This window comes from Aethalodelphis obliquidens, unplaced genomic scaffold, assembly GCF_003676395.1.
Source record: "Aethalodelphis obliquidens isolate GAN/ISIS:26980383/991018 unplaced genomic scaffold, ASM367639v1 scaffold1, whole genome shotgun sequence".
Taxonomy (NCBI): domain Eukaryota; kingdom Metazoa; phylum Chordata; class Mammalia; order Artiodactyla; family Delphinidae; genus Aethalodelphis; species Aethalodelphis obliquidens.
This window is the reverse complement of record NW_020837945.1, coordinates 59,621,161-59,643,002: the sequence shown is the minus strand read 5'-3', so window position 1 is coordinate 59,643,002 and position 21,842 is coordinate 59,621,161. Positions and strand designations below refer to the sequence as shown.

Below are 21,842 nucleotides of genomic sequence, written 5' to 3'. Positions count from 1 at the left end.
GCTATACAGTGGGACCTTGTTGTTTATCCATTCTGTATATAATAGTTTGCATCTGCTAATCCCAAACTCCCAGTCCATCGCTCCCTCCCCTTCCCTCCTGTTTGGCAACTACGAGTCTGTTTCTGTTTCATGAAAGTTCATTTATGTCATATTTTAGATTCCACATATCATATGATATTTGTCTTTTTCAGTTTGACTTGTTTTACTTAGCATGATAATCTTTAGGTCCATCCATGTTGCTCCAAATGGCATTATTTCATTCTTTTCTATGGCTGAGTAGTATTCTTGTGTGTGTGTGTGTGTGTGTGTGTGTGTGTGTGTGTGTGTGTGTGTGTGTATGTGTGTGATGCCACATCTTCTTTATCCATTCATCTGTCAATGGACATTTAGGTTGCTTCCATATCTTGGCTATTGTAAATAGTGCTGCTGTGAACATAGAGGTGCATGTATCTTTTCAAATTATAGTTTTGTCCAGATATTTGCCCAAGAGTGGGATTGCTGGATCATATGGTAATTCTATTTTTAGTTTTTTAAGGAATCTCCATACTGTTTTCCATAGTGGCTGCACCAATCTCCATTCCTACCAAAAATGTAAGAGGGTTCCCTTTTATCCACACCCTTTCCAGCATATATTATTTGTGTAATTTTGACGATGGCTATTCTGACTGGTGTGAGGTGGTACCTCATTGTAGTTTTGATTTGCATTTAATAATTAACGATGATGAGCTTCTTCTCATGTGCCTATTGGCCATCTATATGTCTTTTTTGGAGGAATGTCTACTTAGGTCTTCTGCCCATTTTTTTTTTTTTTTTGCGGTACGTGGGCCTCTCACTGTTGTGGCCTCTTTCGTTGAGGAGCACAGGCTCCGGATGCACAGACTCAGCGGCCGTGGCTCACGGGCCCAGCTGCTGCGCGGCATGTGGGATCTTCCCGGACCGGGGCACGAACCCGTGTCCCCTGCATCGGCAGGCGGACTCTCAACCACTGCACCACCAGGGAAGCCCTTTTTTTTTTTTAACGCTAAGGAAACATCTTTCAAATCCTGTTTTCTTGAGTGTTTTTTATTTTGCTGTACGTGGGCCTCTCACTGTTGTGGCCTTTCCCGTTGCGGAGCACAGGCTGCAGACGCGCAGGCTCAGCAGCCATGGCTCATGGGCCCAGCCGCTCCGCGGCATGTGGGATCTTCCCAGACCAGGGCACGAACCCGTGTCCCCTGCATCGGCAGGCGGACTCTCAACCACTGCGCCACCAGGGAAGCCCAGTTTTCTTCTTTTTTTTGCATGTTGGGGGCAGGAATTTTCATTAGCTGAAATATTTCAATTTCAATTTTCTGTTTTGATATACTGCCTTTGTTATACTGTACATTTTGTGGAGAGGTTTGGGAGTTTTAGGTGATTCTTCTGTCAATTATGGTGAGGCACAGCTTATTTAGAGCCTTTTTAAAAAAAAAAAAAAAAGCGTTGGTGGGTTAAAGTTGGCTTGTTCTCCAATATCATGGTTCTCTTTTGTCTTGAAGGACTTTTGCATCTTTTCTCCTTTAGCACTCAGCCTCCAAAGGGTACCTCTCCCTTCATGTTCACTCTCTTCTCCTTAAGAAGTGATGCCTTCCCAAGACTACCACCTTGGGTTCTACAAACTTCTTGGTGGCGTTATGATTGCCCAGGGTTTTTTTTTTGTTTTTTTTTTTTTAAGTATTTACATACTTAGAGTGGACTTTTTCTTTCTAGAGGTGATTTTTGTCACCATTAGGCTCTCAGCTTTCCTTTTCTCTGTGCAGTTATTTTGAACTGCCCCATTCTTTGCAAAGGCTTCTTACAGGAGCTCAAGAAATATCTTTGCTGGAATTTGATGCTTATTTTTCTACCTACAGGTAGTTTGAAGTTAGTAGTATTCTCTGTCTTCCAATAATATAGAAGGTATGGGTTATATGCTTTTCTTGTTTCACTGTATAGTTTTTTGTAGGATGTGTAGAGTAATTCAAATTTAGCTGGTCACCATTTTGTTAGGAATACCTGGAAATATGTATCGTCTTTTAAGTACTTTTTCTTTCAGAACCTAAATATAACTAACCTTGTACAGAATTACATTTATTCTTCAAGCAACAGAAATTTATTCTCTCACAGTTCTAGAGGCCAGAAATCCTTAATCAGTTTCACTAGACTGAAATGAAGGTGTTGGTATTGCCACATTCCCTCTGGATACTCTAAGTTATAATCCACGCCTTACGTTTTCCAGCTTCTGCTGGTTGGTGGTGTGTTTTTGGCTTGTGTCCACATCACTCCAGCCTCTGCCTTCACCTTCACATCACCTTCTCCACTTGTGTGTGTCAAAACCTCCCTCTGCTTCTCTCTTAAGGATGCATATTATTGCATTCAGGGCCCACTTGGGTAGTCCAGGATCATCTCCCTATTTCAAGACCCTTAACTTAATCCATCTGCAAAGTCCCTTTTTAGTCAGATAAGGTAACATTCACAAGTTCCAGGGATTAGGTTATGAGTATCTTTTGGAGGGCCATTCTTAAGCCTACCATAGATAGTATTGTCTTATTTTGTTGTTGTTATTTGATATAACCTAATTCTTAAAAGTATAAACATTAGAGGTGGTAATGGGAGTTCAAACTGGTTTGGATTTTCCCAACTTGTACAGAAATCTCATTATGACACTTTTCTTAGGACTTATCCTGAAGGTTGGACTTAGACCTAACTAACACTGTCTTACAGAGGAGTCTTTCTGATGCTTTGATAACTAGCCATAATGTGAATGGACCACATTACAGCCTTTTGTTAACTAAACTTAATAGCAACTAGTGTTCAATGTGCTGTCCGCAGGTTGCTTTAAAGCAACTCCTCTAGGTTGAGGTTTGTAGAGCCACTAAATAAGATTTCCCCTTTCCTCTCTCGTTGTTGTTGTTGTTTTCCCATAACAGTTTTATTGGTTTATAGTTCACATACCATACACTCTACCCATTTAAAGCATAATATTCAAAGATCTTCAGATTTTTAGTATATTCATTGAATTGTTCAACCTACAGTCAAGTTCAGAACATTTTCGTTACCCTCAAAGAAGCCCTATGCTCTTAAATAGTCAGACCCTATTTTCTCCCAAACCTTTCAGTCCAATCTAATTTGCTAGATGAATCTGGGTTTTTTTGTTTTTGTTTTAAATCTCTGTGGATTTGCCTGTTTGGACATTTCCTCTGTATAGAATCATGCAGCACGTGATATTTTGTGTCTGGGGTCTGTCACATGTCTTCAAGCTTTATCCATATTGTAACATGTTAGCACTTCGTTCTTTTTATGGCTGAATAATATTCTTTTGTGTGGATAGAGCACATTTTACTTATCCATTCATCAGCTGGTGGACATTTGGGTTGTTTCCACTTTTAGACCCTCTACCTCTTTTAAATATTAGTCTAGTTGGGGAATAGACAAAGAAATCAGACAACTGAAGATTGAAAAATCAGCTTTATCAGTGATAAAGCTGATTACAGGAAAAGGCTTATCTCTCTCACCCCCTACACTGTAGCTCTTCTTCTCATTCCCTCTCCCCGCCTCCCTGAAACACAGGGGCAGAGTCTGCTCCAGTCACTTTACTTCAGTGATGAGCAGAGACTGTGCTCTGAGGACAAGCTCCTTCATAGAAACCATGTACTTTCTCTAGAGAAAGAGAGAGGAGGACATAACCTATAGCACAAAACTTCAGAAAGGGCAAATCGCTCCTGGTTTAGGAGCCAGCATAGCTAGGAAACTGGGAGGGAGATGGAATGATTCCTTCTAATACCGAGAAGACTGGCATTTTAGATTTTTATCTTATAAGTTAAAGCAAAACATATTTCTCTTTGATTATGAATTATTAAAAGTTTCTTCAAATCAAACATGCAAACAGTTGAACAAGTTAAATGATAGTACTTATTAATTCTGATATAACTTGTCCCATAATTTATAGGTTTCTCCACAAAATAACGGAAGATAATTCCGAGTTAATTAATAAACTATGGACTGATATTCAGCAGAAAGCAGCAACACAATCACAAATAACAACCTCTTCAGGAACTCCATCATCTGCTTCTCCATCAGGAGAACAAAAAGGTTTGGCTCCTGACTGTATTAGTTCTCCCAGAGTAGTACCTTACTTCATTATGTTCTTTCTTAAGCACAGTAATTTTTTAAAGGAACATTACTTGAGTTTTGACTGTCTTAGCCTGGTTGAGTAAATACTCATTGACCTGTCGATTGACATGCTTAAAATTTTTTTGTTGTTGTTCACTTGAGATACTTCTGGAAAAATTCTCCCTTTTAGCTGCTCTGAATGCTACCAATGCTGTTAAGAGAATCCATACGAGGCTTCAACTGGAAGAATCTACTGAGACTCTAGACTCAAGCTATGTAGTGAGACAAGTGCTGAACTCAAGGAAGCAAAAGCAGCTGCTAAATAAAGGTTCAGTCTCTTAATTGACAAAGTGGGTTATTAAACGTGCAACTTGACACAGCTATCTTAGTTTATTAGTGCATGTCTTTTCCCTTAAACTCATCCAGTTGGATCCTACTAAGTAAGAGTTTGTTGAATGGTAGCCAGGCAATGCCTCCTTTTATTCCATGTAACTCTAGAAGGATGGTTCTCATCCATTCATTATAGATAGTGTAAATCTGGTTCAAACAGTGTAGATTCTTTATGAGAAAATGATGATAACTTCGATAAAAAACCTTTTATAAATTGTGAACAACAGTCAAACGTTTTTCTACTGTAGTTTTTCCCAGTCTTAACATAGAATGACTTCTGTCATTATCAGTGAAAAGAAAACCAGATTTGCGTGCTCCTTCAAAACAGAAGAATAGCGTGTTATCAGCCAGCACAGCCTCCACAGACTTACCGAATAGCAGTAACCCCAGCCTAGATGTCCTCAAACACATGATACATGAAGTGGAACATGAAATGGAAGAATATGAGCGGTGGACAGGACGCGAGGTCCGGGGGCTCCAGAACAGTCAGGGTCTCACCGGCTTCACCCTGTCGCTCGTGAGCTCCCTCTGTCGCCTGGTTCGGTACCTTAAAGAGGTGAGGTTATTAGAGTCTTCTCTTCTGCCAGACTAATGGCAGAAATGGGTAGGTTTTTCCCCTCTACACTTGAATTATTGCAATCTCCAAATAAAGTATAGTCAAATTTGAATAGCTTTGTTTAAAATACCTCAGCTTTAGATGATCTGTAGTAAAGGTTTATCCTCTTAATTTTCCTCTACATCCTTATACAGATAACATCAGATAAGTGATGTTGATTTTAATATGAGCTTTAGTAAAATATAATTAGTTAGGTAAACCTGCTATAAATAACATTATATCTTGTGCTAATACTTAATATTACTGTTTGGCAGTTACAGGTTAATGAGAACTACTAAACATGTCCTCATTCTACTGCTTTTCTCTGCTTGCTATTCCCACTTCAGTTCAGTTTGGAGAGTGGTATGCCTGTAATCTGTAGACACAGATTAGGAAAATTCTTCATATTATTTGTATCACTGGTAACTTGGGCTTTGCTTCAGTGTTTGAAATGGGAGACATTTTATTGTTGTAAAAGTAATTTATAAGACAAGCAAGAATTGTATCTTTTATTTATTTGTTTTTACATCTTTAAAGAATTGTATCTTTAATTCATTTGTGAATAATAATCAGTCCTCAGAATGCTGTGGGATTAGAAATGGTTATGTATTATACCTTTTTAAAAAGCCTATTTAAACTGTTATTTATTTTTTATATATTTAAATTTGTTAAGCAAATATGACCAAAAACTGTTTAAGGAAATTTTATCATTTAAAAAAAGTTGATTCACCAACCTAATTTACATGTATCAATTTCTCTGGAGATGTCTTCCTAAATTTTCTTTTTAAAAAATTAATTAAAATGTTTACTTCTGTTTTATATTTTTTAATTTTATTTTTTATGTTGGAGTATATTTGATTTACAATGTTATGTTAGTTTCAAGTGTACAGAAAAGTGATTTAGTTATACATATACATATGTCTATTCTTTTTCAGAGTCTTTTCCCATATAGTTTATTACAGAGTGTTGAGTAGAGTTCCCTGTGCTAAACAGTAGGTCCTTGTTGATTATCTATTTTATATATAGTAGTGTGTATATGTTAATCCCAACCTCCTAATTTATCCCTAGCCCCCGCTGCCAACCTTGCCCCTTTGGTAACCATAGTTTGTTTTCTAAGTCTGCTAGTCTGTTTCTGTTTTATAAATAAGTTCATGTGCTATACAGTAGGTCTTGTTGGTTATCTATTTTATATATAGTAGTGTGTGTATGTTAACCCCAACCTCCTAATTTATCCCTAGCCCCCCCACCCCCCTCCACCAACCTTTTCCCTTTGGTAACCATAGTTTGTTTTCTAAGTCTGCTAGTCCGTTTCTGTTTTGTAAATGAGTTCATTTGTATCATTTTTTTTAGATTCCACTATAAGTGCTATCATATGATATTTATCTTTGTCTGACTTACTTCACTTAGTATGATAATCTCTAGGTCCATCCATGTTGCTGCAAAGGACATTATTTCATTCTTTTTTTATGGCTGAATAATAATCCATTGTATATATATACCACATCTTCTTTATCCATTCATCTGTTGATGAACATTTAGGTTGCTTCCATGTCCTGCCTATTGTAAATAGTGCTACAGTGAACATTGGGTTGTGTGTTTCTTTTCGAAGTATGGTTTTCTCCAGATATATGCCCAGGAATGGGCTTGCTGGATCATCTGGTGGCTCTGTTTTTAGTTTTTTAAAGAACCTCCATACTGTTCTCTGTAGTGGCCATACCAATTTACATTCCCACCAACAGTGTAGGAGGGTTCACTTTTCTCCACACCCTTTACAGTATTTATTGGTTGTAGACTTTTTGAAGATGGCTGTTCTGATAAGTGTGAGGTGATACCTCATTATAGTTTTGATTTACATTTCTCTAATAATTAGTGATGTTGAGCATCTTGTGCTTTTTGGCCATCTGTATGTCTTCTTTGGAGAAATGTCTATTTAGGTCTTCTGCCCATTTTCTGATTGGGTTGTTTGTTTTTTTGATATTGACCTGCATGAGCTGTTTATATAATATATTTTGGAGATAAATCCCCTGTTGGTCACATCATTTGCAAATACTTTCTCCCATTCAGAGGGTTGTCTTTTTGTTTTGCTTGTTGTTTTCTTTGCTGTGCAAAAGCTTTTAAGTTTAATTAGATCCCATTTGTTTGTTTTTATTTTCATTACTCTAGGAGGTGGATCCAAAAAGATAGTGCTGCGATTTATGTCAAATACTGTTCTGCCTAAGTTTTCCTCTAAGAGTTTTATAGTATCCGGTCTTACATTAAGGTCTCTAATCGATTTTGAATTTATTTTTGTGTATGGTGTTAGAGAATGTTCTAATTTCATTCTTTTACATGTAGCTGTCCAGTTTTCCCAGCACCACTTATTGAAGAGTCTGTCTTTTCTCCACTGTATAATTTTGCTTCCTTTGTCATAGATTGATTGACCATGGGTGTGTGGGTATATTTCTGGGCTTTCTATCCTGTTCCATTGATCTATAAGTCTATCTTTGTGCCAGTACCATACTGTTTTGATTACTGTAGCTTTATAGTATAGTCTGAAGTCAGGGAGCCTGATTCCTCAAGCTCCATTTTTCTTTCTCAAGATTGCTTTAGCTATTCAGGGTCTTTTGTGTTTCCATGCAAACTTTAAGATTTTTTTGGTTCTAGATCTGCAAAAAATGCCATTGGTAATTTGATAGGGATTGCATTGAATTGGTAGATTACCTTGGGTAGTGTAGTCATTTTTACAATATTGATTCTTCCAAGCCAAGAACATGGTATATCTTTTCACCTGTTTGTGTCTTCTTCGATTTCTTTCATCAGCATCTTATAGTTTTAGGAGTACAGGTCTTTTGCTTAGGTAGGTTTATTACTAGGTATTTTATTCTTTTTGATATGATAGTAAATGGGATTGTTTCCTTAATTTCTCTTGCTGATTTTTTGTTGTTAGTGTATAGAAATGCAACAGATTTCTGTATTAATTTTGTATTCTGCAACTTTACTGAATTCATGGATTGCTCTAGTAGTTTTCTGGTAGCATCTTTAGGATTTTTTTATGGGCCATGCAAAGAACCATAAATATTACTTACTCTGCAGGCAAAGGGAAATCCTTGACCTGTCCTCAACAAAGGAATGACACAAATGGATTAACATACTGAACCTATCCAGGTTCTGCATGGTGGACTCATTGTAGGAGAGCAGAGCTCCCACTGTTCTTTCCCCACATCATTGCAAGGAATAATGGTTTTGCTTTCTCTGAGAAAAAGCAAGGAGTGAAAAATACGTCCACCTTCATTAGGTCCAGAAGCTCCACCTGGGGAAGAATTTTCACTAAATGTAATCACTGTTTTCCACTGGACTGCTGATGAGATCTTTGTTAAGTAGAACATATTTCTTCAATTCTTACACCTAAACATATCTCCTCTCCCTATTATTTTACCTAGAAGCAATAACAATGTCCGAAGATGTGCAGTTCTAGCAGGAGTGATAGTGCACACATTCTCAAGCAGGACACCTTTGGAGTAATTCAGAAATTACAGCCACAGTTCTGTAACAAAGAGAAATGGATATGGTAGCTCTCTGAAAAACAATAATGCATCATGCAAGTAAACATTATTACCAGGAGTTCAATACCAAATATGTGTAAACTAGGACAAGCACCTGCACTAAACTTCTGGTTCTCATCACTTGGCCCATTGAGTCTCTCTGTGTAAGCAAGTATCAGAAAAAGATGTTTGGCACTGCCATGACAATAAATCTATCAAAGTTGGAAGCACTGAACTCTGTGAATTATTTCCCAAAATACAAAGCTCAAGCTGGAAAGAGTTGTATTCACCTGAGGCATTTCTGTGAAAATAAATATTACATAAAAGAGACAATGGACATAATCAGTGTCTAGATTGATATAGGATTTTTAGTGACTTTCAGAAGACACTTATGATATGCAAAATTGCATTCTCTTCTTGTTTGTAATTATTATGCTGAAATGTATTGAGCAAACACTTTGATGTAAATATTGAAGCAGCTATTTGCTTTTTAACACAGTAGTGCAAGGTCATTTCTCCAAAGTGGGGGGGAAATTAAAACTACATGAGTAGCTCTGGAATGTCACACTGATGTTAACGTTACTATTTAGATTAAACTATCAGTTTCAATGACTATGGAAAAAATTGAAAAGCATTTTTCCCATTTAAACTTATCAGACAGATAATACCAAAGTGGGGACATGATTTTCCCCTTGGCTCTGGTTAGTCTTGTATGTAGAAAGTGTATGGATAATTTTTCAAGCTTATCAGGGCCTATAGACATACTGACTACATTGTTCTGCAGGGCACAGATCCTACTGGCTTGAAGAGATACTGCAGAAGCCTATCAGCTAGATGAATGTACCTCTCATGTTTTTGTTTCCTGGTTGAGTACACAGATCAAAAAGGTGGCATGTTTTTTTTTTTTTAACATCTTTATTGGAGTATAACTGCTTTACAATGGTGTGTTAATTTCTGCTGTATAACCAAGTGAATCAGCTATACGTATACATATATCCCCATATCTCCTCTCTCTTGCATCTCCCTCCCACCCTCCCTATCCCACCCCTCTAGGTGGACACAAAGCACCGAGCTGATCTCCCTGTGCTATGCTGCTGCTTCCCACTAGCTATCTATTTTACATTTGGTAGTGTATATATGTCCATGCCACTCTCTCGTGTTTGTGGTTTTTACAGTTTTTTTCTCGTAGTTGATTTCTAATCTCATAGTGTTGTGGTTAGAAAAGATGCTTGATATGTTTTCAGTTTTCTTAGATTATTGAGGCTTTCTTTATGGCCCACTATGTGATCTATCCTGAAGCATGTTCTGTGTGTACTTGAGAAGAATGTGTATTCTGCTGCTTTCGGGTGGAATGTTCTATAAATATCAATTAAGTACATTTGGTATAATGTATAATTTAAGGCCTGTGTTTCCTCATTGACTTTCTTGTCTGGATGATCTGTCTACTGATGTAAGTGGAGTATTAAAGTCCCCCACTCTTATTGTGTTACTGTAGATTTCTCCTTTTATGGCTGTTAGCATTTGCCTTATATACTGAGGTGCTCCTATGCTGGGTGCATGTATATTTACAATTGTTATATCTTCTTGGATTGATCCCTTGATCATTATGTAGTGTCCTTCTTTGTCTCTGGTAACAGGCTTTATTTTAAAGTCTATTTTGTCTGATATGAGTATTGCTACTACAGCTTTGTTTTAATTTCCATTTGTATGGAATATCTTTCAGTCTGTATGTGTCCCTAGGTCTGAAGTGGGTCTGTTGTAGACAGTATATGTATGGGTCTTGTTTCTGTATCCATTCAGCCAGTCTGTGTCTTTTGGTTGGAGCCTTTAATCCATTTACATTTAAGGTAATTACCAATATGTATTTTCTTATTGCCATTTTAAAAATTATTTTGGGATTGTTTTCATAGGTCTTATTTCTTCCCTTCCTCTTTTGTTCTCTTTTCTTGTGATTTGATTATCTTTGTTGTTGTATTTGGATTCTTTTTCCTTTTTGGTCTGTATATCTATTGTAGATTTTTGGTTTGTGGTTATCATGAGGTTTTGATATAGCAGTCTATATATATACAATATTGTTTTAAGTTGTTGGTCTCTTAATTTCAAATGCATTTCCAATATCCTGCATTTGTACTGTCCTCACGATTGTTGATTTTGATATCATATTTGTGTATGGATGATTTCCTACCTTTACTGTATGTTTGCCTTTACCAGTTAATTTTCCCATTTGTAATTTTCTCATTTCTTGTCGTGGGCTTTTCTTTTCCCCCTAGAGAAGTTCCTTTAGCATTTGTTGTAAAGCTGGTTTGGTGGTGCTGAATTCTCTTAACTTTTGCTTGTCTGTAAACCTTTTGATTTCTCCATCGAGTTGGAATGAGAGCCTTGCTGGGTAGAGTATTCTTGGTGGTAGGTTTTTCCCTTTTATCACTTTAAGTATATCTTGCCACTCCCTTCTGGCCTCAGAGTTTCTGCTGAAAAATCAGCTGATAACGTTATGGGGATTCCCTTGTACGTTATTTGTTGATTTTCCCTTGTTGCTTTTAATATTTTCTCTGTCTTTAATTTTTGTCAATTTGATTAACAACTTATTGACGGGCAATGTATTAATACATCTTTTGTTACCTGAACGTTATTGACCAGAGACGTATCAGTACATTTTTAGAAAGTGATACAATTAATATCACCGTGTGAAGTTGTTAGGGCTTAAAATTGATCAAGGGTTCATTATACAACTTGCGATTGTCATTATTATTCACGTTTTGCTCCATTAGGTTTTTGTTCCAACATTGTGTAAATTATAAATGCAAGTTTATTATCGTAAAATCTTCAAAAATTATGCATCATGAAATTTTGAGTGAAGAAGAATTTTTCAGTGAATTTTATGCAGATGCTTTCTCTGATTCTTCTAGTGACATATATACTAGTGTCTCAGGAGATGATAGTTCTTCAGAATATAGTTCTGATTCAGCAGATGTGAATATTAGACCAACAAAAAGACAAAAAACCTTAGTGATTGATTCTGATACAGAAAATGAAAATGAAACTCACACTGCTGGATAATGCTTCTTTGCTTCTACAGAAGAGTGGGTTGAAGGCAACATTTCACAAAAATTAGAAGACTTTACGGGTGTGTCAGCTGTAACTATTGAATGTAATAACCCACAAAGTGTTAGTGAAATAGCAGAATTAATTTTTGGTAACGACTGTTTCAAGTTGGTTGCTTCTCAAACAAACTTGTATCACCAACAGAATGAAAAATCATAAAAAGTATGATAAGGCTTTAAAATGGACTGATGTAAGCAATAGTGACATGAAGAAGTTTCTTGGATTAATAATTTTGATGGAACAAATAAGAAAGTCACACTGGAAAGAATATTGGTCGACTGACCCCTTGCTTGAAACACCTATCTTTCCAAAGATTTTGACGAGAAGAAGGTTCAAACAAATAATGACATTTCTTCACTTTAATGATAACTTGGAAACTCCACGTCCTGCAGACAGAATTTCAAAAGTTAAATCTCTTTTGGATTGTTTTCTATGAAAATTTCAATCGATCTATGTACCCAAACAAGAGCTATCACTTGAGGAGGCAAAGATAAAGTGGAGAGGACGACTCAGATTCAAAACCTATAGTCCGGGCTTCCCTGGTGGTGCAGTGGTTGAGAGTCCGCCTGCCGATGCAGGGGACATGGGTTTGTGGGAAGATCCCACATGCCGCAGAGTGGCTGGGCCTGCTGAGCCTGCGCATCCGGAGCCTGTGCTCCGCAACGGGAGAGGCCACAACAGTGAGAGGCCCGCTTACCGCAAAAAAAAAAACAAACCTATAATCCCAGAAAACTTACAAAATATGGAATTTGGGTCAGGATGGTTAGCAAAAGTGAAACTGGATATACATGCAGTCTTGAGATTTACATGGGTGAAGGAAAGAAACTGCAAGAAACAATATTATTGGTCCTACAACCTTATCTTGGTTCATGGCACCATATTTACAAAGACAGTTATTACAGCTGTGTCCACATCTGAAATATTGTTGAAAAATAAAACCAGAGTTTGTGGGACTATAAGAGAGAATTGTGGTCTATTAAACCAATTAAAGGAGAAATCTAAAAATCTACAGATGGGAGAAATGACATTCTTACAGAAGAGAGAAGTGATTCTTCTTATTTGGAAAGACAAGAGGCTAGTCCGCATGGTGACAACTATTCATGACGCCTCCATAGCATCTACAGGAAAAGAAGACAGGAGGACTGGCCATCAGATAACTAAGCCCACTTGTATATAGAGTATAATAAATATATGAAAGGAGTTGATTGATCTGATCAAATCTGTCCAACTTCAGTGTCCTCTGGAAAACTCTAAAATGGTATAAGAAACTGGGGTTCTTTTGAGTAATTGCAGTTTATTCAATGTGTTTAAAATTTATTGTAGCCTTAATGCACAGAATAAAATGACTTACAAGTAATTTTTATTAGCTAGACAATGGGTAACTGACCATTCTGGTGAATGTAGTGGTAGTCCCGCACCTGGTCCTTCTTGTGGCATTTCCAAAAGAGCCCCCTGCAAAGATCCACCTTGTCAACTATCAGGTAAAATAAAAACATATTCTAGAGGAAATAATACCCACAGGACTAAAAAGAAGTGCCGCCAGAAAGTGTAGCATCTGCTCTTTCAGGGGAAAGCACAGTGAAACACAGTATGTTTGTAATAGATGTTCTGTTCCCCTGCACAGAGGTGCCTGCTATACTGCCTATGACACTCTTAACAAAATATTAGAATGCTTTAGTAAGACATGTACAAAGTTTCAAATAAATACATTAAGTGCAAAAAAAAGTTGTCAGTATTTACTCAAATGCTAGTGTTTCCATATTCACTTACATAACAAATTGCCAGCCACCATCATTAGCTTCTGCAAAAAGCCCCTGGTCAGTAATGTGTTAACATGTGTCTTAGCATGTTCCTCCTTGGGTTTATCCTGTATGAGACTCTCTGTGCTTCCTGGACTTGGATGACTGTTTCCTTTCCCATGTTAGGGAAGTTTTCGGATATTATCTCTTCACGTATTTTCTCAGGCCCTTTCTGTCTCTCTTCTCCTTCTGGGACTCCTAAAATGCAAATGTTGGTGCGTTTAATGTTGTCCCAGAAGTCTCTTAGGCTGTCCCCATTCTTTTCATTCTTTTTTCTTTATTCTGTTCTGCGGCAGTGATTTCCACCATTCTGTCTTCCAGCTCACTTATCCATTCTTCTGCCTCATTTATTCTTCAGTGGATTCCTTCTAGTGTATTTTTCATTTCAGTTATTGCATTGTTTATCTCTTTTTGTTTGTTCTTTATATCTTCTAGCTCTTAAACGTTCCTTGTATCTTCTCGATCTGTGCATCCATTCTTTTTCTGAGATCTTGGATCATCTTTACTGTCATTACTCTGAATTCTTTTTCAGGTAGACTGCCTATCTCCACTTCATTTAGTTGTTCTTCTGGGGTTTTATGTTGTTCCTTTGTCTGGAACATATTCCTCTGTTGTCTCATTTTGTCTGACTTTCTGTGTTTGCGATCCCACAGGCTGCAGGATTATAGTTTGTCTTGCTTCTTGTGTCTGTCTGCTGGTGGATGAAACTGATCTAAGAGGCTTGTGCAGGCTTCCTGGTAGGAGGGACTGGTGCTGACCACTGGTGGGGTCTTGTCTGTCTCGTGGACAGGGCCATGTCAAGGGGTGTGTTTAGAGGTGGCTGTGGGCTCAGGAAGACTTTAAGCAGCCTGTCTGCTGATGGATCAGGCTGTGTTCCTGCCCTGTGGGTTGTTTGGCCTGAGGCATCCCATCACTGGAGCCTTCAGGCTGTTGGGTGGGGCCAGGTCTTGGCATCAAAATGGCAGCCTCCAGGACAGCTCATGCCAATGATTACCCAGTACCTCTGCCACCAGTGTCCTTGTCCTTGTTCCCGCAGTGAGGCACAGCTGCCCCCCACCTCCCCAGGAGACTCTCCAAGACCAGGACGTAGGTCTGGCGCAGGCTCCTCTGCAGTCACTGCTTTTTCCCCTGGGTCCTGGTGTACACGAGACCTTGTGTGTACCCTCCAAGAGTGGCGTTTCTGTTTCCCTCAGTCCTGTGGAGTTCCTGTGATCAAGCCCCCCTGGTTTTCAAAGCCAAATGCTCTGGGGGTTCCTCCTCCCAGTGCCAGACCCCCAGACCAGGGAGCCTGACCTGGGCCCAGAACTCTCACTCCTGTGGGAGAACTTCTGCAATATAATTATTTTCCAGTTTGTGAGTTGCCCACCCGGCAGGTATGGGATCTGACTGTGTCGTGAATGTGCCCCTCCTACTGTCTCATGGATTCTTATTTATCTTGGGAAGTAGAAGATCTTTTTTGGTAGGTTCCAGTCCTTTTTTGTCAATGGTTGTTTAGTAGTTAGCTGTGATTTTGGTGTTTTCATGAGAGGAGGTGAGCTCAGGTCCTTCTACTCCACCATCTTGTAGAGATCTATCTAAATTTGCTTTTTAAAGATTTATTATACTGTCAGACTTGTGATAGTCTTACCATTCTTCTACCCAGAAGTTAGGAATCTCTAGGAATGTACTTTTGGCTCTCTGAATGTATTACAGGCTTAGAAGCATGTACTTTTTAGTTAATCACTTGCTTTACAAAGCTAAATCATTTAAACCTATTTTTTATTTTTAATTATATTTTAACAAACTTAATTTTTGAATTGGTGATACATTTACATGGTATGAAATTCAAAGATACAGAAGAATATACGATGAAAAATCTAATTCCCACCCCTAACTTCCATTTAACCTGTTTCCTTCCTTGTAGCCAGCTATCATTAGCAGATACCAGTGTGCCCTTCTGGAGATGGCCTACATACATTCAAGCAACATGTATTTGTACTTCCTTCCACTCTCTTCTATAAAAATTGTAGTTGTTTAATTCTACATACCATTCTGTTCATTGTGTTATATTTAAAGAAGGGAAGAGGATAAAGCAGCACATTATAATCAACTATAAACCTTTTAATAAAAATATTTAATTTTCATTACTGTCACATAATATGTACTTTGTAAGTATTCTCTTCTTTGACAGCTTTGAGTAGAAACTTCTGGTTTTCAACATGTGATGCTATGGATGGGAGTTTATTTGACATTTTTTTTGTAGAGTGAGCTCCAACTGCGTAAAGAAGTAGAGACAAGGCAGCAACTGGAACAAGCATTAGGCGATCATCGAGAGCTGATTGATGCTCTGACAGCTGAAGTTCTTCTCCTTAGAGAAGAAAATACTGCTGCCCAGGTACTTAGATGAGATCCCAAACTTTTCTGTGTTTAGTAGTATAAAGCATTTTTATGGATGTATGAGATTCTCTTCTTTGCCTTTGATTTACTTGTGCTGGCATGATTACTTACTGCTTCTTTATTATCATCAAGAGTAACTTTTATGGCACATTTATTATATTGGAGGTAGTATAGTAGAAACTTGGACTACAGATAGTGTAGAATAAGGCTACTGTCTTTAAGAAACTTACTATTTATTGGGGAAGACAGAATCTACATTTAAATGATAACTACCAATATTATAATAGTTTATCCAAAATATGAAATGAGTGTTATGATAGCTACTTTTCATCTCAAAATAGCAGAGGATACCCTTTGAGGAACCCTCCTATAACATACGCTGTTTAAAGTTGTTTATAGTATCTTCAGTATCTTTATTCATCTTTTTGTTCTCAAATAGTGGTTATTATTACCTTTACTTAACAGCCAAAAGAGACTAGAAAATCAGTAGTTAGTAGACAAGTTATGTTTGTGTCAATGGACATTAGATATAACACATGCAATTTTTTTTATTGATGTATAGTTCACATACCATTTAACTCACCCTTTTAAAGTGTGCAATTCAGTGGTTTCTTAGTATATTCATGGAGTTGTGTACCAGCACCATTAGATAAGTCCAGAGTATTTTCATTAACCCAAAGAGAAACCCCATACTAATTAGCATTCACTCTCCATTCTCTCTTCCCCTCAACCCCTGGTAACCACAAATATACTTTATGTTTTTATAGATTTGCCTAATCTGGATATTTTATATAAGTGGAATCATGCAATATGTGGTGTTTGGTATCTGGCTTCTTTCACACAACATAGTGTTTTCAGGGTTCATCCATGTTGTCACATGTATCAGTACTACATTCCTCTTTATTGCCCAATAATATTCTAAATATATGCTCTACCACATTTTGCTTATCCATTCATCAGTTGAAGGACATTTGAGTTGTTTCCACTTTTTGTGTGTAATGAATTAATAATGCTGCTATGGACATTCATGTACAAGTATTTGTGTGAACATATATTTCAATTCTCTTAGGAAGATAGTACACTTTTCAAGTATACTAATATGTTCAACAAATCTTTATTGAGCACTTACTGTGGGCCTGGAACTGTTCTAGGTGCAGGAAATACAGTAATGAACGAAAAAAAAATCTTGGCCCTCAAGGAGCTTATATTCTAAATAAACACACCCCCAAATAGTGAAGTATATTGTAAGTTAGATGGTTATTATGTACTATAAAGAAAAATAAAGCAGGTAAGAGGCATAGGAAGTGCCCAAGGTGGGAAGGTATAAATAGGATGGCCCATGTCTGTCTGAGGAGGTGACATTGAGTAAAGGCCTGAAGGAGGTGAGGAAGCGAGGATGCTGATAGCTGAAGGAAGAGCACTCGAGGCAGAGGAACAGCAAGGGTAAAGGTCCTGAGGTGGGAGCATGGCTATTGAGCTCAAAGCCATCAAGGAGACCAGGGTGGCGGGAGTGGGATGTGGCAGAGGGAGCGCAGGAGGAGACAAGATCAGGGAAGCCAGATCACATGGGGCCCTGCAGGCTGAGTGAGGACTTGGGCTTTTGTTCTGAATGAGATGGGAAACCACTGAAGGGTTTTGGATAGAGAAGAGATGTGATCTGACTTAAGTTTTAAGAGAATCACTCTAGGCTGTCGTGTTGAGATTAGATCAGAGATCACTGCCCTAGCTCCATTCAAGCCCTTAGTGCCTCAGGACACTCCTAGACCAAAGAAATACCCAACAGTTCCATTTATTAAGTAGTTAGGTTCAAACAACTTAATAAGCATTTATGTCTTAACAGCTTGGATGCTGTGTGAAAAAAATAATACATGTAAATTGATAGAAAAAGTCTTATTTTTATCATGATTAAATAACCAGTTATTTACTAATGGAATATGTATACATGTTGTACATGAAACATTGTACAGCTTCTCATAGCTTAGAATCATATTGGACACCATCAGTCTTATTTCCTATTCACAATCATTTTTATGCAGTGTTGCTTTTTAGCACAGCAACTAATGAAAACTCAGCCTCACGAAGATATGACATCATCAGAAGGAATGTATCTTGACCTGATGTTGAATCTGTAAACACTTTAAGCTTGTAGGCAATGTCCCCTGCATTGACAGGTGGATTCTTAACCACTGCGCCACCAGGGAAGCCCCTTAATATATTTTGAAGTCAACCAGTAGAATGTGCCAATGGATACGATATGGGGTGAAGGGGAAGATGTGAGAGAAGAGTCAGGAGTTTTGGCCTGAGCAGTTAGAAGGATGGAGTTTTTATTGATGAGGTGGGGATGTTCAGGAGGAGTTTGGTTTTGTATATTTTAAGTTTGAAAAGCCTATGTGAGTTCCTGGTGGAGATGTTGAGTAGGCCACTAGATATATGAGTGTGGAATTTGGGAAAAATTTGGGCGGATATAAAAATGTTTAGTATACTTCATTCAGCAGTCCTACTAATAATATTTCTGACTTCTGACCACATCTGATTTTCATCTAATGTCTATTCATCTTGGAGATATCTATGTCTGTTTGTGTATATACCATTGGCCCTTGAACAACACTAGTTTGAACTGTGCTGGTTCACTTATACATGAATTTTTTTCAATAAATATGTACTACAGTACTATGCAATCTGTGGTTGGTTGAATCCACAGATGCAGGACCTCAAATATGGAGGGCCAACTGTAAAGTTATACATGAATTTTCACTGTGCAGAGGGTTGATGCCCCTAATTCCTGTGTTCAAGTGTCAACTGTAATATATATACATATGTGGTATAGATATATATACATATATAGATATATATGTATATATATATGTAGTCTTTTAACACTATTTTATATACATTACCATAAATTTTTATAATGCTCATGTTTATCAGTTTAAATGTCTATATAATATTCTGTTGAGTTTCCTCCACTTGATGTATCTCTCAGGGTAGCTCGAGAGTCAGTAGTGTATCATCTATATAAAGAGATTTTGTAAATTGAAAGCCCTATGAAAAGGTTAATTCTTATCGTTGTAGCAGTGTATTTATTAATTAATAATATTCCGTGATTTATTAGACCATTGTTCTATCATGGAATTTTAAAAATATTTATAATTATATGTTTTAATGAATGCATTGTTTTAGTATTTGAAAGTCTGAAATGATATAGTTATACATACCTAGGTGATGATTTGTTGTCTGATATGCCAATGATATTATTTTGTTCGTTCTTCTCTAGGCAAGACTTCAGCAGTACATGATCACAACAGATGAGCAGCTTATATCACTCACACATGCCATTAAGAACTGTCCTGTGATAAATAACAAAGAAAGTCAGACATTAGAAAGGGGAGCCACAAGTAGAAATATGGACAGTCTAGGTGAGTGGAATAGTCTTATTATCCCAGATTGGGATTAAAATACTTATAGAGAAAAAAAAACTGTAAACTTGTATGTAATTATTGGCTGTTTATGCATAAACAGCATTAACACTATTACATTTGCCACTGCTACTTCCAACTAATATTTATTGGATACTTGCTCTATGCCAAGTACTTTTACAGTGTTTTACATGTATTATCTCGTTTAATCCTCATAATATAGCTTTCATTTAATTTTCAAGAGTTCTTCACTCAGTTTTATGAGGTAGGTGTCATTGTTACCCCCCATTTTTTAGATGAGAAAACTAAGGCTTAGAGAAAGTGTTGGTAACTTAGCAAAGTCACACAAATAGAAAGTAGAAGAACTAGCCTCCTAGACATGTGGGAATTTAATACCAGCACCTTTCATTATGGTGCCCCAGGTTCAGAAGAGGACGGGATGGTCATGGAAAGAAAAAAAAATACTGACTTTCAGAAATTCATGACTTTAGTTCATTTGTGGTGATGCTTTGAAAACCTTTTTTTCACCTCATGTGCCATCATTGTATGCCATAGGCTGAATAGGACATTTAGGAGTTTTTACTTCTAAGTAATAATTTTGATGAGTGTCTCTGTGTGGAAAGAGTTTTATGTATTTAGGCGCATTTTCTTTCTTTTTTTTTTTTTTTTTTGCGGTACGCGGGCCTCTCACTGTTGCGGCCTCTCCCGTTGTGGAGCACAGGCTCCGGACACGCAGGCTCAGCGGCCATGGCTCACGGGCCCAGCCACTCTGCAGCATGTGGGATCTTCCCGGACCGGGGCATGAACCCGTGTCCCCTGCATCGGCAGGCAGACCCTCAACCACTGCACCACCAGGGAAGCCCTAGGCGCATTTTCTTAGAAGGGATTCTAAGTGGCTGACTCTAAAATTTAACTTGCAGGAGATAAACTCAATGGTGAGGGTGGGTCTTCAAGGGCAGTGCTTTTCTCAAAAACAGCCACTCCTTCCCAGTGCTGGCCCCCCAGGAGCTTTGCCTGTGAGGGACTGCTAAATGAGCATATGGACTAGAAAGTGAAGGCTCCCGAGGCCCCGTGATTTTGCCCTCTGTGGAAATGCATCTAAGTATAAACACCTGAAATGTGCTCATAATTCCTTTGAGTACTCATAGCCTCTCATCTTCTTCAGAGGGTCCAGCTGTAAATGCTAATGTCTCCGTGCCATTGATGTTCAGAGGGGAAGATGTGGTTGAATTGCCACAGGAAGATTTGCCTGTTAAACTGTCTCAGGTGCCAAACCCTCCAGAAAGCAGGAATCTGGCCAGCAATTTTCCAGGGCATATATTTGAGCCAGCGGTATTGTTAACACCACCCAGGCAGAAGAGCAACTCAGAATTCTGTCCTTTGCAGGATGGTAAGCAGGCTTCTTTTAAAGCTATAAGGCAGCTGTTTTTTTATGCTTCATATATGTAAAATATTGTGTTCATTTTTCCCTGATAAACAGAATTTTAAAAGATACTGATTACCATACCTAATCTTTAAGCTGAAGGAGGGTCTTTCAGGGTGGTTTATATCATGTGTATTACACTTATGGTGAAATGTGACAGTGAATTTCATTATGTATCTGTTCCATCAGACATTGTAAATATTAATTGAACTCAGATCAAAGGACCAAAGTCCTCAGCAATAAAATGCAGAGTAAGGGGAATCCCATTTGTGTCTATGGTCCAGGGGCACAGGAAGGGGTAAGAAACAAGGGGAGATTGTACTTCGGAGAGTAAGGAAAGTTTAACCAAGGAAAGACAGGAACTGTGACTTAGAGGATTTTGTAAGTCAGATCTGATTATTAACCTCTTTTTTAGAAAAAGTTTTTAGCTCAGTCAGCTTGGAGAATTTTATAATGAAAGCCTATGTATAATTAAAAGTAGCTTTAGAATTACTTTTGCAGCATATATAAAGAGAACTTTGAATAATATTTTAAAAATTTATTATTAATCCTTCGCTCATAGATTCTTAAAACTTGGAGCTCATGGATGGTCTTCAGATGTTCCATGGACTCCTTCACTGTTTGGAAAATTATGTTTATTTGTCCACATGTACATTTTTCTGGAGCTATAACTTTCATTTCATTTTCAGAAGAGTTCTTCAATCAAAAAAACTACCTTAGATGTTCCTCCAAAGTTTTTAGAAAAATGTTATTCAGCCCTGATTTGCCTAATTTTTTCTTTCTTTAAAAAGAGTGTTTATATTTTTATGTAGAGGAACAGAAGAATAATTTTTATTGTCATTAGGACGTACAGAATTTGTCAGATTTTCTGCACTTCGTTTCCCTTAGAGGACGTGAAAAGACCATAAGAGGTTAAAGAAAATGACAAATCCTTGCTGTTATAAAATTTGTTTTAGCATTTACAATGCAAATGTAGAGTTTGTCAGATCTGTGTGGTGCAGGGGGACAGCGCTAGGCTGAGGGTCAAAAGTGCTGGAGTCTTGGCCTGCCGGTCCAGTGACTAGCTGTCGTCATGGGGCTAAGATACCTCTCCTGGACTTTAGTTTTCCT

The 21,842-nt window shown here is 37.7% G+C and overlaps 1 protein-coding gene across 5 annotated transcripts in view; it reads left to right on the top strand.

Annotated features, from left to right (window-relative positions):
- The window catches only part of SPICE1 (spindle and centriole associated protein 1), a 62,709-nt gene that overhangs the window by 27,645 nt on the left and 13,222 nt on the right, over positions 1–21,842 (top strand). For 4 of the 5 annotated variants that reach the window (XR_003432506.1, XM_027104893.1, XM_027104885.1 and 1 more), the window contains 6 exons: positions 3,947–4,089; positions 4,301–4,438; positions 4,791–5,056; positions 15,760–15,891; positions 19,168–19,309; positions 20,475–20,699. Coding sequence is in view for 4 of the 5 variants with exons in the window: in XM_027104893.1 (XP_026960694.1) it covers positions 3,947–4,089; positions 4,301–4,438; positions 4,791–5,056; positions 15,760–15,891; positions 19,168–19,309; positions 20,475–20,699 (1,046 nt within the window). In the remaining variant the exon portion in view is untranslated. The remainder of the gene's footprint in view (positions 1–3,946; positions 4,090–4,300; positions 4,439–4,790; positions 5,057–15,759; positions 15,892–19,167; positions 19,310–20,474; positions 20,700–21,842) is intronic. The other variant, XM_027104898.1, reaches the window with a different exon arrangement.